The following is an 11,419-nucleotide window of genomic DNA, read 5'->3' as shown; positions in this document are numbered from 1 at the left end:
AGTTTAATTATGTATCATATAAAGTAAATAAAATTATTGTTTTGATTTATTTACCAAAACATGATTGTAAATAAACAAAAAGTATTGGTACTAATTTATGTGCTTACTCTAAGGTATATGCTTTTATGTATATAAATTATTTTTTAAATAGGTGATTTCAAATATGTTATTTGATCCTAACAATCTCATAAATACACTTCTTCAAGTCGAAGTGATTTTTAATATTAGAAACACTATATATATATATATATATTATTTCATTTGGATTAAATAATGTAGTCTCGATTTTTATTCTTAAAAGCTTTTAATGAAATATCATAACAAGATTCCAATCACCTCTTGAGTTTGTTCTAAGAATGAAAAATATGATCATTCATCTAATATTTGTTTTTGTCTAATACTCTATAGAGCTATTATAATTATAAGAATTAGAGATTTGAACTATTTATTATAAGTTTCTGTTTTATCATTTAATAAATCAAACATTTCTTAGTTTATACATAGTTTACATATACTAGAATGATAAAATATTATATATAGTTTTTTATTGGTATACTCTTAAAGAACTATACCTCAAAAGCGTATATTAATAAAGTAAGTAAGTTATTTTGTTGTTTTAGAAATATATGATTTTTAGTCCAAACTGGTGAATATATACTAGACAAACATTTATATTTTGAGTTTGCACTTATATTATATAATAGCTTGATAAATTAGATTTAAACACTAACATATGAATAGAATCTGCTGGTGATTTTCTTCAAAATTTTGATTTTAAAATCGATACCAATGTAATTCACTGAATTCACAGAAAAAGTAAAAAAAAAAAAGAATAAAAAAACTCCTATCAATGAAACACAAACGGGAACGAAAGCACAATTTTATAGAGGTAAAAAAATGAAATTACTTATGAAGAGTCAAATTAAAACTGAGAACATAAAACCTAATTTCCTTTCGTCGTTTTGCAATAGTGTTGCCTATCTTGTTTTGATGATTTGTGTCAGCCGTGAAATTTAATTTTTTTTGTACATATGAAATTTTAAAAATAACTAAAATGAAATGTAATACATTAACTATTCAACAACGATGATACAATTAAGCGACTTACATTTATTTAGTTATTTTACAATTGATAAAAATAGTAGTGTTGTAAAATATTAAAACTATTTAATGAATAAACATAAATATAAAAAACTTATTTTGTACATGCGCGCCAGATTATCATCTAATATATTATTACAAATAAGGATTCATCATGAGTTAGTGAAACGTGTCGCTAGGCTTTGGAATATTAGGCATCTCTATTATCTCTATCGGAAATACACAAATACATAACGGAAATTCTGAATTCTCCAAAAGATTGATTGAAAGTTGAAACAAACAAAAAATTCTATTTTTAGTTTTTTTTTCTTTCGATAAGAATGTTCATTTTCTTGAAGTTGTTAAAACTTTATGATTTTCTGTGTACACATATATCATACACAACAGCGTAATAGTGATCTGTATCACTCATATAAAACAAACTAGGATACGATAGAAAGCAAAATCAAAGGAGATGACTTTAAGAGCATCTTTAACCTAATTTCATATTTTACTTTTTCAAAATGAAGTTAGAATATAAAATCTCTAACCTTAGAGCAACTTTAATGGTTGAATTCCTAAATAAAGTATCTAAAAAATACATTATTACTATTTTATTAAATAACTAAAACTAAATTCAAAAGAAAAAATTGCACCAACAGAAAACAAACACACAAGCATATAAAATTAAGAAACGCTTCTAAAAAATCTTTTATTAAGTCTTTTATTAAAAAACTTTTGATCAGTCTTTTACTTACTTTTTTATATTAAAAATCTTTAAAACTTCTCTTCCTCGTACACATGTTGGAGGTGTTCTTATTCTTTTATTGCTCTATAATGTAATAACAGAAAATTTATTCTATAAATAAAATAATATTTTTATTTTTGTTTATTACTCTATTTTTACTCTAAAATAAACTAGAATTAAAATAAAACTAATTTTGATATAGAATTATTTTATTTTAAAAAGATGAATTTTACATTGGAATGCTCTAATGTAAACTTTACATTCATATTGCTCTAACTTAACTCTATTTCTACTTCAAAATGGAATAAAAAAAATTTATTTTATAAATAAAACAATCTTTTTATTTTTTGTATTTTATTCTAAAATGAAATAAGATCAGAGCCAAAACTAAATTCGTTATAAAATTACTCTAGGTTGAAGAAAAAATAGTTTCACTGAAATGTTAATGCCAGAAAATAGAAACGGGCCAAGTAAATCACCCCGTGACTTCATATGCACATGATTTTACTCGGTAGTTGCTAGTCCTTAAAAGTCCACCCTCGTGTATCCTTCCAAGACGTGGCTTTGTGCATGTAAGCTTATGCACATAACGACATGGTTTTCCAACGTTATTTGTTCAGTTTCTTCCGGAATTAATGTGAACAAATGTGTGGATAAGTGATTGTGCCTTTGATTATTTTTTTAATCAAATCTGTTGACTAGATAGGGTAAATCGGACTCGCTCACAAGTCCATTTAAAAAAAGTAAATTATTCTGTATTTTTAATCTAACTTTTTACATCCGAGTTAAATATAAACTTTCCATTCACATTGATTTATTTTACACACTCGGAAGATTCAGACAGCAATCTAAATATATTCACACCAAAAGGCTTTTGAAGACTTTTTGAGATGCATTTTCACACTTGTTCTTAGTATCAAACAAAAACTAAAGATACGCAATTCAGTCATTTTTTAATTTATATTGATCAATAAATAACTCTGATTAATTAGAATAAGAAAAGATATAATAAGGAAAAATCGCATAAAAAATCTTGAAAGTGTCACTTACTACCACTTTAAACTTTGAAGTTTTATCACTAACACTTTTAACCTTCAAAGTGATATTTTTATCATAAAAAATCTCCAAAGAAAAAAATGACCGGCTGAAAGGGTTAAAAACAGTTTTTTTTTTCAAAAACTAATTATTTAATTAATAAATAAACAAAAAAATTAATAAAAATCGGAAAATTTACCAAAAAACTCATAAATTAAAAAAGAGTGAGAAAAATAAATAAAGATTTAGAAAATTAAATAAAAAATAACTAAAAATTCAAAAATAAATAAAATCAAATTAAAATACAGAAATAAATTTCAAAAAAATTGAAAATTTGAAAAAGTTTTTTTTTTTTCATTTTCAAATATTATGTCGGAAATTATCATTGGAGATATGCCAAAAACTGTCATTGGAGATATGTCAGAAATGACGGTTTTTGGCATATCTCCAATGATATGGTTTTTGGCATATCTCCAATGATAATTTCTGATATTATATTTGAAAATGAATGTGATAAAAAAATTCATTTTCAAATGATTTTTTTTTAAATTTATGATTTTTTTTATTTTTCTCCATTTTAATTTTATCTTATTTATTTTTTGAATCTTTATTTATTTTTTTTTATTTTTTAATTTATGAGTTTTTTGTTAAATTTTTCTATTGTTATTAATTTTTTTTGTTTATTTATTAATTAAATAATTATTTTTTGAAAAAAAAACTGTTTTTAACTTGTTCAACCGATCATTTTTCTTCGTTGGAAATTTTTTATGATAAAAATATCATTTTAAAGATTAAAAGTGTTTGTAAAAAAACTTCAACATTTAAAATGCTAGTAAGTAACACTTTTAAGATTTTTTTATGCGATTTTCTCGATATATAAAAATAAGGAATCCACACTTCAGATTTTATTTTTCATTAAAGAACCAAGAACTAAAGGGTTTTACTGATATATCTGTAAAACTACTAATCAGCCCGTACTTTAGCATTTATTAGCTGACAACCCGATAAGATGATTCGCTAGATCGTAAGTGATACGTGTCCCTTGCTGCTGCACGTTCCCGATGATCGACAACGAAGACGACGTCGGAGCAAAAGCGAAGCAGAACGTCCCCGCATCATCAATAGGTATCAAGTAATTCTTCGCCGGCAAATTAAGCGTCTTCCCACCGGTGAAGTGAAACGCCACCGTCGGGACTTTCACGGTGGAGAGAGACGAGAAGTCGTAGCAAGTGTCGAACAGAGAGATGCTCGACGTCCCTCTTTTGAGATTCGCCGTGAGTTTCACAAACGCGTCGCGGAGCGAGTTATAGGCCTGAGTCTGGAGCCGAGTCACGGCGGTTCCACAGTCCAAGATCACTCCTCCGGTTCCCGAAGCGTCGACGGCGAACGCCGACGAAGGGATGGAGACTTGCTGACCGCCGACGCTGAATCCAGTGAACCCGACGTAGTAGAAAGTATCGATCTTGCTGTTACGGAGGATCGGCGCCGTCGCGTCTCCGGCGCCGACTTGCACCGAGTTGAAGTCGAGACTCGACGACTTCCCCGAGTCGCGGTCAACGAGGCAGTAAGAGAAAGACTTGGCTTTGATCTGACTTGTCATCGACAAAGCTCCACCGCCTAAACCGAGTAAACCGGCTGCTCCGGTGAAGAGACCTTCGTTATCACGACCACACCCCAAAGCAACGTTGTCTACTTTACCTGATTATTCAGTTTGTTATATTGGTTTAGTAAAGGGAAGCTAAACCAACTCATAACATTTAACTAAACCGGAGTATATCATGTAATACCTGAGCTTCCAAACGTCACCGTATCGGTTGCGTATTCACCGACGGTGAAAGACCCGTCGCCGTAACGAACTTGGTAGAGACACTTGTCTGAGCGGCAAGCCGAGGCTCTTAGAGAAGCGCACTGTGGAGCGGAGCAAGTGAGGGACTTGTACGTGGAGGATGAACTCGGGTCGAATATCGGGTCGGATTGTTGGTAGCAGGAGGAGCAAGGCTTGCACTGGATCCAGTTTATGTCGCTGCCGGTGTCGAGCACCATGTACATCTCCTTCGCCGGAGTTCCGACACCGAGCCGGGAGAAGTACTCGCCGCTTCCTTGGCTAGCTCCGGAGATGACAGGTGTCGTCAGCTCCTCGGGGTTGTAACGGGTCTCGCTGTCGGCGCCCTCGACGGCGAGGTTGACTTTAGCGATGATTGAGGCGACTCGGGATGAGTCTCGCTCGAGTCGACTCAGTACTAGGCTCTTGTAGTCCTTGTGCTGTGACGCGACGAGGGTGTCTCGGGAGTGGAGCTCTAGAGAGAGTGGAGAAGAGGAGTTGAGGAAGACAGGGACGGATTCGGGTGTGGTGGTGGTGGTGGTGAGTGAGGAGCGAGTCGGGTCGATTGAGAGGATGTGTTGTGTTTGCTGGAGAGATGAAACGACGTCGAGTACGGTCGTTTCGTGTGATGTTGGTAGGGAGCGAGAGGAAGCATCGGTCGTGGTGAGGAGAAGAGAGAGAGTGACGGTGGAGAGGAGAGATAAAAATCTTGCGGAAGCCATTGTATAGTGAGTCAAGTCGAAGATGAAGAATGTTTTACTTATAGGAAAAATAAATAATACTTGCGGAGAGAGTGACGCTATAATTGATGTGGTTAATAATTTACCATACTGTTAAATAAATATCAACCCGCCCCGACTCGCCCTGCCTCGCCGCGGATCAAATTATTTTTTCGATTCAAAAACTCGATCCGCATAATTCGCAAACAAAATTTTTTATATCTATATCTGCTCCGCCATCCGCGGATAATATTAATTATACTAAAATTAGTTATTTTAATTAAAAATGATTATTTTTTAATTATAGAATAATAATTATTTTAATTATAAATAATTATTTTAAATTTATATAATAGTTATTTTTAAAAAATACTATTAAAATAATATATTTTTAATTAAAATTATATAAATATTTATTGTTTTTTATATATTTTACGAAAAATGTTTTTTTTCAAATGTTTTTTTTTAATTTATGGGTTGGCGGATATCCGCGACTTAAATTCGACTGACCCGCACCTGTCCCGCTCAAAACAATCTCGACCCGCATCCACATTCGCAATTTAAACATTTCAAATTGTTCGACCCGTATCCGCTCTACGGCGGATCAAACGGAGCAAAGTCCGCAGACAATGATTCAAATTTCCAGCTCTACATAAAACTTAAAAACATTATAATGCATGACGAAATAATACTAGAGTTTTCAAGGAGATTGCAAAAAAGAAACGTCTACAGTATCATTGGTGCTTTAGGTAGGCATGCTTGAAAAAATCAGTATTCTAGACATAAAATACAAACACAATATTGATTTGTTTAGTTTTGTCACACCGTATTGTCGCAAAATACAAATAAATTAGTATTCATCAACCATTTTTTTTTGTCTCACCGTTTGGTAGTCATATTATAAGCAAGTTTTTTTGTTCTTGGGTGTAATATTATAAGCAAAGTTTGAATAGGTTGTGGTAAATTTTTCTTAACATTGTTACCAAAAAAAAAAAAGGTTGTGGTAAGTTGTAGAAGTACATCAAGTTGTCAACTGATTAGGTTTGGTTATATTCTTGTTATTGTCATCTTCTTCTTTTTTTTTCCCAAATTTTCTTCGTGTTTGGTTGAATGATTTTGATGTGTAACTTCTTCTTTGGTGTGAATTTACGAAATAATTGGAAAAAACTCTGCAATGATTTTACTTTCTTGATTAAACGAGTTGAATAATACTCCCTCTGTTTTTTTATATACGACGCTTTAGGATTGTGCACATAGATTAAAAAACATTTAATTTCTAAACAAAAACATTATTAATTGTTTATCTAAGCACAATTTAACCAATAATAAAATAAAAATTATAATATCATTGATCATCTAGTATTAATTAGTAATAAATTTTACATAGAAAATTGAAAACGTCAAATAATTTAGAACAAAATTTTTTTTTTAAAACGTCATATATAAAAAAATTGGAGGGAGTATTTATTAGGGTTGTTGAATTTTTTTTTTTATTAGGGCCTGATAATGGGCTTTGGGAGGAGAGTAAATAAAACCGATATGTCTTTTGTCTGTTTTGACAAGAAACTTGTAATAAAAGATATTATCAATAGGGCGCCAAGCGGTTGCTAGTGTGTGGTTTTCAATCTCTCGCCACAAAACCCAAAAATGCGTAGCGTGGCTTGTTCTTGGTCACGGCCAACCGGAGCTTCTCGAATCTCCATTGGTGGTCACCTTTCGTCTGGATTTCACCGCTCTCATCATTTATCGTCATCTGTCTCTTTTCCATCCTCTGGCGATGCGAGCTTCCTCGTGTCCTGCTCCTCCACATCTGGACCGTCCGATCATAACGATTCGTCAAACCGCTCGTACAGCCGTCGATGGTACAACCCTCTTCCTCGGCGTCGACATGCCGATCAAATGCCTACTTCACGGATTGCTCGTGACTGGATTGATTCGGATACCTCTACCGTGTCCGAAGGTATGCGTAGGATGATCTTATTATTATTCGTATTCATCAGAGCTAATATATTCAAATATTCATGAACTGAGGCACCAAGATTTGGGAACGGTTTAGCTTTTCGTTCTCGAGATTCCAAACGTTTATGTTTTTTGTTGGACCATGTACGTTTTCACATGAAGCATGTGAAACAGGGGAGAACACTTTGTTTTTGACTTGTGTATTTGTGTGGTAAACATAGATTCAGACAGATTCACTGTCGTGTCATACAACATACTGGGAGATAGAAACTCATCATATCACAAAGATTTGTACTCCAACGTCTCGTTTCCTTACCTCAAGTGGGGTTACCGCAAAAGGTTGATATGCGAGGAACTCATTCGTCTCAGACCAGACATAATCTGTATGCAGGTAACATAAACTTTCCTTCTTTCTCTTGACAAGGAGGAGTTATGTTGGGTTAAGACACTCATGTTCTGCTTTTGATGCGGATCGATCATTGTAGGAAGTAGACAAGTATTTCGATCTATTCAGCATGATGGAGAAAGCTGGATATGCTGGCTCCTACAAGGTTTGCTTGTATTACCTCTGTTGTGTACCATATCAATGAGATTTGCTTTTGTTGATTAAAAAATGAGTGGCATGAGATGTTAAAAAAAAAATCGATGGTTGGTTTCGTTTACCTCAGCAAAGTTTTGTTTCTTTAGAAGGACTAGTACAAAATATAAGCTTTGCAATGGCAGCGGCGAACTGGAGATAACATTGATGGATGCGCAATGTTTTGGAAGGCCGACAGGTAAGCAAAGTCTGCCTTGACTCAAATCTGTTTCACTGTGAAGAAAACGAACTCAGCATTGTCAAAGGTTGGTTATATGTTCTTCTTTTTGACAAAGGTTTCGGGTTTTGGAGAGGGAAAACATTGAATTTAGCCAGTTTGGGATGCGTGATAACGTTGCACAGCTTTCTGTTCTCGAGGTAGCAATTCTTTCTTATTTCTTTATATAACTTTTTATGTATGTGCGTAGGTGATTGATCTAGTTTTTTTGGCGTTTCTATTAGCTGAGGAAGTCTAAGTCAAGAAGGCTACTGGTGGGTAACATTCACGTGCTTTATAATCCAAGTAGAGGAGATGTGAAGCTTGGTCAGGTGAGTGTCCACTGTTCAATTGATAGATGAACTAATCGAACAATTTGACTGTCATAAAGTTTACAAAATGTTGATTGGTTCATGTAGCTTGAAGTCGAGAGATGTTTAATTAGCATGTGTTCACAAAACGTGAACTCATAGCTTTGTGTTGTTAACTTGAGTTCCTATTTGTTAATATATATATGCGCTTATTCTTGCATCTTGATTGATAGATCCGTTCGCTCTGCTCAAAGGCTCACTTACTCTCTAAGAAATGGGGTGATATTCCTATTGTTCTAGGCGGAGATTACAATAGCTTACCGCAGGTACATACTTTTTCAAATAAACGCTTTCACTTTGGTATTCTGTATTTGTTCATCTCAGTGTTTGATGTTATCTAATCACGAGCAGAGTCCATTGTACAACTTCTTGGCGTCCTCTGAGGTATGAAAAACATCTACAGTCTTGCTTCAGACAAACCACTCATATACCCGGTTATAGTTTCTTTGGTCTGACAATGTTTCTATCAAACAGCTGAATATCATGAAACATGACAAAAGGGAGCTGTCTGGGCAGAGAAATCGTCTTCCTAACCAAGTTCTTGAGGCAGGAGGCAAACCTAGTAATACAATAACTTCCATAAACAGGTAAGCTCATTTTCTTAAAGATTTCAATAGGCTCTACAGTAAATGGTGTCTGCGTTGTAAAATATCTATTATGTTCTCTTGAGATGAGGTCTTTGTAAGTCTTAAAACACTTTTTGATACTCATTGGTTTCAGATGCTTAAGTAGCTCTTGGACCAACGAAGAGATCCGTCTTGCGACAGGCCAAGAGAACTCGTACTGGGCTGTGCACCCGTTGAAACTCAACAGCTCATACGCATCAGTTAAGGTAATACACACAAAGCTTTTACTAATACATGACAATAAATTGCGAGATAAAAGCGCCTTTAGTGATCATGGTCATGGTACACGCCAGGGTTCAACAAATACAAGGGACTCTACTGGTGAACCTCTAGCAACCTCATACCACTCCAAATTTCTTGGAACGGTTGATTACCTCTGGTATAGTATAACATTTTTAAATAAACTAAATAATATAATAGCTGGTGGATGGATTAACTTGAAACACATATATGTGTCTGATACAGGTATTCAGATGGCATTGCACCTGCAAGAGTTCTTGATACACTTCCCATTGATGTCCTCTGCAGAACCAGAGGCCTTCCTTGTCAAGTAAGTTTTGTTACTAACACTATAGTTTTGTTACTGATACAATGGCCTAATCATGTAGTCTTGTTCGTCTTTGGGTTTGCAGGAGTTGGGTAGCGATCACTTGGCATTGGTTTCTGAATTTTTCTTTGAACCGAATGGTTGATTTGATGACTTCTGAAACCAGCTTAGATTGCTTACGGTTTACATCTTATATATTAAAATAGAAGTCACAACTATGATTCATGTGTGATTTTAAAAAAAAATGGATCTAATGGACCTATTTATAGAAATTCATATTATATTTTAGTTTAGACTAATAATAAATAAAATTTTTAAAATATTTTAATCATAATATCTTTTGATATCTTTTTATTTTAAATATAAATATATTTATTTTAAAATTCTAACAAATCTGTTAAAAAAGATTTTAACATGATCTTCATTTTTGAAATTATATTGAAATATTTTTGCTAATTTCTAAATTAGTTTAAAATATTATTATACATTAATATATTCAGTTATATAAAATTTAAAATAAAAAATCTATAATATTTTATTTATTATATAATCATAATCAATCATATTAAAATAAAATTATTATATTAAGCTAAATATAATAAAATTGTATTAAATTTATATATTTATATATTTTATTTTCGTAATTATAAAATATTTATGTTCAAAAATAAAATCTAATATGTTGGCAAGATGGGTTGACATTATCAAATTATATAATACATGTATAAAAATTAACATGTATTTCTTAAAAGTTAATAATATAAAATCTTTGTAACTATTTTAATCATAATATAGTTTTATTTTAAATATAATATATATATATATTATATTTTAAAAATTCTAATAAATCTTTGTAAAAATATTTAAACAGTAATTTAATGTATTTTAAGTTATCGTTTAAAAATGAAAATAAATAAATTATATCATATTTTATCTACTTTATAGTCATGATCATGTTAAACTATAATTATTATACTAAAATAAATATGATAAAATTATATTCAATTGATAAAATTATAAATTTTATTTTCATAAATATAAAATATTTATTTAAAATATAATATGATGATAGAACAGCTTAAAATTAACAAACTATACAATACATGTCTAAAAATTAAAAAATCTTAGACTTTTATATATACAATAATAAATTATCTAAAATGAATAAGCATAAAAATATTGGTAAAAAGAAATCCAGTTTTAAAAGACGGCTCAGAATTTAGCATAAATTAAATACAAAATAATTTTTAAATATATTTTCTCATGAATATATTAATTTGCTTAATAACTAAATGCAAATACAATAAGATAAATATATAATAAGAAGTGGTAAATACATACGGTTTAAACAATAAATTAGTTATAACATGTAAATTATAAAATTATTGTATTTGAAATAGTTATATAAATATTTAAGTATATGATTAACATTAAAAATATATACCACTTATATTCTATAACAATAATTTATGTATAGAAAAGTGAAAACAAACACCCGTTGCACGGGTCAAAATCTAGTATTTGTTTATGATAATAGATTTATAAGTACAAGCGTTCCGAAATAACCGGATATGGTACGAAATCAAACCGACTTCTCGGTCAATAATTTAATGTAAAATAAACCAGGATAATCCTTTCTCCGTTTATTTGATTTAGACCAATATATTTTCCTTTATTTCTTAATTAATTATTCTGAATCTGAACCGAATCGAACCGAA

At 31.5% G+C, this 11,419-nt stretch overlaps 2 protein-coding genes across 2 annotated transcripts; one reads left to right on the top strand and one right to left on the bottom strand.

Moving 5' to 3' along the window:
* Nucleotides 1–3,700: 3,700 nt before the first annotated feature.
* LOC103869559 (protein ASPARTIC PROTEASE IN GUARD CELL 1) lies at nt 3,701–5,438 on the bottom strand. The gene is made up of 2 exons (XM_033291175.1): nt 4,651–5,438; nt 3,701–4,561 (listed from the first exon to the last, which is right to left on the bottom strand). The coding sequence occupies exons 1-2, from the start codon at nt 5,405–5,407 to the stop codon at nt 3,843–3,845; spliced, it is 1,476 nt and encodes a 491-aa protein (XP_033147066.1). The 5' UTR covers nt 5,408–5,438; the 3' UTR covers nt 3,701–3,842.
* Nucleotides 5,439–6,956: 1,518 nt separating this feature from the next.
* On the top strand, nt 6,957–11,374 carry LOC103869558 (carbon catabolite repressor protein 4 homolog 3). The gene is made up of 14 exons (XM_009147640.3): nt 6,957–7,364; nt 7,585–7,754; nt 7,849–7,914; nt 8,087–8,139; nt 8,237–8,318; nt 8,403–8,489; nt 8,702–8,794; nt 8,880–8,912; nt 9,003–9,115; nt 9,249–9,360; nt 9,448–9,533; nt 9,620–9,704; nt 9,787–9,889; nt 11,220–11,374. Exons 1-13 carry the CDS (start codon nt 7,052–7,054, stop codon nt 9,844–9,846), a joined length of 1,353 nt encoding a protein of 450 aa, XP_009145888.1. The 5' UTR covers nt 6,957–7,051; the 3' UTR covers nt 9,847–9,889; nt 11,220–11,374.
* Nucleotides 11,375–11,419: the final 45 nt, after the last annotated feature.

The sequence above is a fragment of the Brassica rapa genome, chromosome A05, assembly GCF_000309985.2.
Source record: "Brassica rapa cultivar Chiifu-401-42 chromosome A05, CAAS_Brap_v3.01, whole genome shotgun sequence".
Lineage (NCBI taxonomy): Eukaryota > Viridiplantae > Streptophyta > Magnoliopsida > Brassicales > Brassicaceae > Brassica > Brassica rapa.
The sequence above is the reverse complement of the archived record's forward strand: the minus strand, read 5'-3'. Positions and strand labels throughout refer to the sequence as shown.

Bases quoted from the DNA above. Each gene is read 5' to 3' on its own strand.
- LOC103869559 (XM_033291175.1), bottom strand. From the start codon at position 5,407: ATGGCTTCCGCAAGATTTTTATCTCTCCTCTCCACCGTCACTCTCTCT. The intron at 4,562-4,650 runs GTATTACATGAT...CTGAATAATCAG, and splicing joins GGTGACGTTTGGAAGCTCAG to GTAAAGTAGACAACGTTGCT.
- LOC103869558 (XM_009147640.3), top strand. From the start codon at position 7,052: ATGCGTAGCGTGGCTTGTTCTTGGTCACGGCCAACCGGAGCTTCTCGA. The intron at 8,913-9,002 runs GTATGAAAAACA...TCTATCAAACAG, and splicing joins ACTTCTTGGCGTCCTCTGAG to CTGAATATCATGAAACATGA. The intron at 9,361-9,447 runs GTAATACACACA...GGTACACGCCAG, and splicing joins GCTCATACGCATCAGTTAAG to GGTTCAACAAATACAAGGGA.